This window comes from Silene latifolia, chromosome Y (genome assembly GCF_048544455.1).
Source record: "Silene latifolia isolate original U9 population chromosome Y, ASM4854445v1, whole genome shotgun sequence".
In the NCBI taxonomy this organism is placed as follows: domain Eukaryota; kingdom Viridiplantae; phylum Streptophyta; class Magnoliopsida; order Caryophyllales; family Caryophyllaceae; genus Silene; species Silene latifolia.
The window spans coordinates 71988581-71992533 of NC_133538.1; the positions used below are offsets into that span (position 1 = coordinate 71988581).

Below are 3953 nucleotides of genomic sequence, written 5' to 3' on the forward strand. Positions count from 1 at the left end.
GGAGGGTATGCATATGTCTGTTTGCATCTATTTGCATTTTTATTGCATTTCTGTTTGCATATTTCTTGCATTTCCGCATGCATTGTTCTTTCTTTTCCACTTAAAAAAAAGAACACCAAAAAAATTCAAAAATAAAAAAACCTACAAAAAAATGTCTTCTTTTGCATATTAGGTCGAGTCGGAATGGTCGGATAACAATGATGAGTCCGCGTCTATGATTTTATTTCTAGCCTAAGCCTTGCGTATCCAATGCCTGTCTTGTACAATCTTTTGTATAATCTACGAGTTTTTGATTAATTTTACTGAACAAATAGACTTGACTTAATATCGGCAACCTGCTCATAATGTCTAAGGGATTAGAGGTTCCATAAACTGATGACATTCATGATCAGTTTTATCTAGGATGTGAGTAGTACTCCTTATAAGACATGTAACATCAAATTGCATAAGCATGACATTTATCTCTTACTACCTGTATGCATTCGGTTTGTGGCAGGTGACACATGTGGAGAGGCAAATCCTTTTTCTTGTCGTTTACCCTTTGAACTTCACTAGTCAAAATGGCCTATTTTGACCCATTTATTAACTGCAATCCAAATTTAAGCCTACCTTTATCAAGCTAGTTTGGTTGTTATTATGGGTATGTGTTTAATTGTCATTTTGGTATTCTATTTTTGTCATAAGAAGAGGGTTTAAAATGAGAAGGGAGAAAAAGAAAAAAAAAAGTTGTGGAAAAGAAAAAAAGCAACAAGAAAAAAAATTGGAAAAGAGAAAAATAAGAAGAGGGGAAAAAATGGCTGATTGTGAAAAAAAATAAAAAAGAAAGTTATGTTTTTACTCCCATGTTTGGCTTTATATTTGATGGGGAGTCGTGTTTTGATGATGTGAGTGAGATTATGTCACATTGGCATCGTTTTATTCTTTTAAGTTGGGTTTATGAGGCGGATGAGTTTATTATTTGGTCACGGTTGTACTAGCTTAGCTTTACCTCCACTTATCCAAATTTATTTTGCCCCTTTTCACCCATTTACCTCGCCTCACACTATATGTAACTCCTCGGCATGTGTCTTGGTCTAGTTTGGTTGGAATGCGTATATACAGTTGGTAGAGATCAGTTTCATGTTAAATTGCATGCATGTTCTTATATGTCGCATTTAGGTGAGTGACTTTTTTTCTTTCTATCTTACAATACACTTACCTTGTGTTTTAAATGAGTGATGAGAGACCCGTGAGAGTCCGATATATACAAGTCTTGCAAGGTCGACGGTTTAGTAGCTTTATCATTGGTTTAACTCGTTTGCATTTGATTTGATACTTTGGTTTTGGCTAGATTGCACTAAATTGGTTTCCGTACCAAAAACATAGTTAGGTTTGAGTTTGTATACCACTCCATTAGTCCCCTTTTATGTCTTATGTCTAATGCTTGCTTGGGGACAAAGGTTTGGTTTGGGGAGGTTTGATGCGTGCCTTTTATGTACACTTATTTCATCTATTTGCACGCAATTTTCTGCATTATTGAGTAGCGTAAGCTACTATATCCCTTGTATTGGCTACTTTGGGCGTGTATTGTATTTCATGCAGGTTATTGATCAAAGTATGCGTAAACAAGCCAAAACTCGTCTTTGGAGTTTCAATCTCGACGTTGGTGAGAAACAAGCTCGAAAACCATCCTTTGGAGTCCTTAGTGAAGTAAGGAAGCTTATAAAGCAAAAGAAATGCTTCACATTACTAGTGCCTATTTTGAAGAGCCATAACTCAAGTTATACAAGCGATAATGAAGTGATTAAGATTGCGGATGAAAGCTTATCCTATTAGCTTTCCAATGCCACTGAAAATGCTCGATTTGCCCAAGTAACGAAGAAATGGCGGCCATTTGAAATTCAGTGTGCGTCGCAGGATATGCGCGACAACAAAAAGTCGATCGACTAGTGTTTTTGGTCGATCGATGATAAGGTTATTTTCAGTCGTTTGGCCTTAATCAAAATAAATTCTATAATACTACTAATAAATAGCAAGCGGTAAGTAGGGTATCGTATCCACAGGGAGGCGAGGTAATTAATCTTGTTTGTTAATTTTATGGGGGTTTGTTTGGTTTGAATACTAATAACTAATTGCAAGTGAAATAAGGATGAACAACAATAATATTAAAGAGCCTAGGGATATTTGGGTGTGCCCTTGAATGCTGGTAAGCTTAATAAGACCATGTTTGCATACCTTATTGCAAAAGTTCAGACAGTGTTGAATCACTGGTCTACTTATAAGCTTTCTTATGCTGGGAAAGTTAGCCTGATAAATTCTGTCATTTTTGGATTGGAACAATATTGGTGCTCTACCTTATTGATTCCTAAGGGTGTGCTCAAGCTCATTACAAAATTCTGCAGGAGATTTTTATGGGATTCAGAGGACAGTCATAGGAAATTGATTATGAAGAGCTGGGATTCTTGTTGTGCTCCTTATACTGAAGGAGGTTTTAATATTAAAGAAATTTTAGCCTGGAACAAATGCATCATATGTAAGTGGATTTGGAGAATTACTCAACATTCAGATAACATTTGGACTAACTAGAATTATGCTTATAACATTAAGTCTGGTGATTTTTGGACTCTTCAAAAGAAAAGTACTCATTCTGAGAGTTGGAGGAGTATTTTGCTGGTTAGAGATGAGCTGCTGAGCATGGGGGCAATGTACAAGCTGCTGAACGTTTACTGTCTGGCAGTGTCAAGAAGGGTTGCATTCAGCTTTCATTACTTTATGATAAGTTCCGCATGAAGAGTCATCCAATCAGTTGGGGGGCAGCAGTCTGGCACCGAGCTGTTCTGCCTAAGCACAGTGTATTTCTTATGCTTGCTATGCAACAGAATCTGGCTACTATTGATAAATTGAACCACAGGGGGATCTCACTGGTTAACAGGTGTGTTCTATGCAAAGCTGACAATGAAACGCATAAACACCTGTTCTTTAAGTGCATTTTTTCTGATGCTATATGGCATAAAGTTTTGCATTGGTTAAGAATACAGCACAGGACGTCTAAATTGAGTAAAGAGATGCACTGGATAGCGGGTAAGAAAGTCAGGAAGCATTGGAAGGCTCAATGGTTTTCTAGCTGTTTGGGGGCAACAGTTTATAGTCTATGGGAGGAACGAAATATCAGAATTTTTCACGGGTTAGAACACGATATTGAGTATGTTGTCAAACGCATACAATATTTTGTTAGCAAACGATTATTGTTTGTAAATTCTCCCTCAAAAGAAGGGGAGATTATAGGGTCTTTAAATGCTTGATTAGGTTCTCTATTGGTTCTCTTTTGTAAGATTGGCCTCTTTTTTTTCCCTATATGGAAGAATACAAGGCTTGCTATTCTTGAAAAAAAAAGAGCCTAGGGATCGGGTTCACAAGGTAGTCATCAAAGGGTAAGGTTTAATTCATTGATTGAGCAATTTATATTATTGAAAGTCATATGATCGGTCGATTCTAATATGTCTTTTTAGATCTAAACTTAACATGCAATCGCTATTATTAAGTCGGTCTAATTCAATTATCATGGCCTATACTAGTTTTAACCGTGTCGGTGATAATCCTAGTTTATGCGAGACTAATTAATCAATTCTGATCAGTAATTAATCAACTATATTTAAGATGATAATTAAACAACAATCAAAAGCAATTTAACAATCAATTCATAAGTAACCCATTTTCTAACGGCCTAGATCCCCTTTCACCCTAAATAAAAGATTTAGCTACTCATACTAATAACAATAACAACAATAGCAATAATAAGAAGCATGATTAAAAGCATGAAAGATGAACAAGTGATTGAAATAATAATTGAGGAAAGATTAGAAAAATACCGTAATATAGCTTAGATCCGGAAGTAAGAACAATAATTAAACTAAACTAAGTATTATAAGAGAGTTTTAGAGGAGTACTACGAAACTAACAAAATAAAGCGTACA

At 35.7% G+C, this 3953-nt stretch overlaps 1 protein-coding gene across 1 annotated transcript; it reads left to right on the top strand.

Annotated features, from left to right (window-relative positions):
- The first annotated feature begins 2202 nt into the window (after positions 1–2202).
- Positions 2203–3281, top strand: LOC141628319 (uncharacterized). The gene is made up of 2 exons (XM_074441478.1): positions 2203–2512; positions 2692–3281. The coding sequence occupies exons 1-2, from the start codon at positions 2203–2205 to the stop codon at positions 3279–3281; spliced, it is 900 nt and encodes a 299-aa protein (XP_074297579.1).
- The last annotated feature ends 672 nt before the right edge of the window (positions 3282–3953 follow it).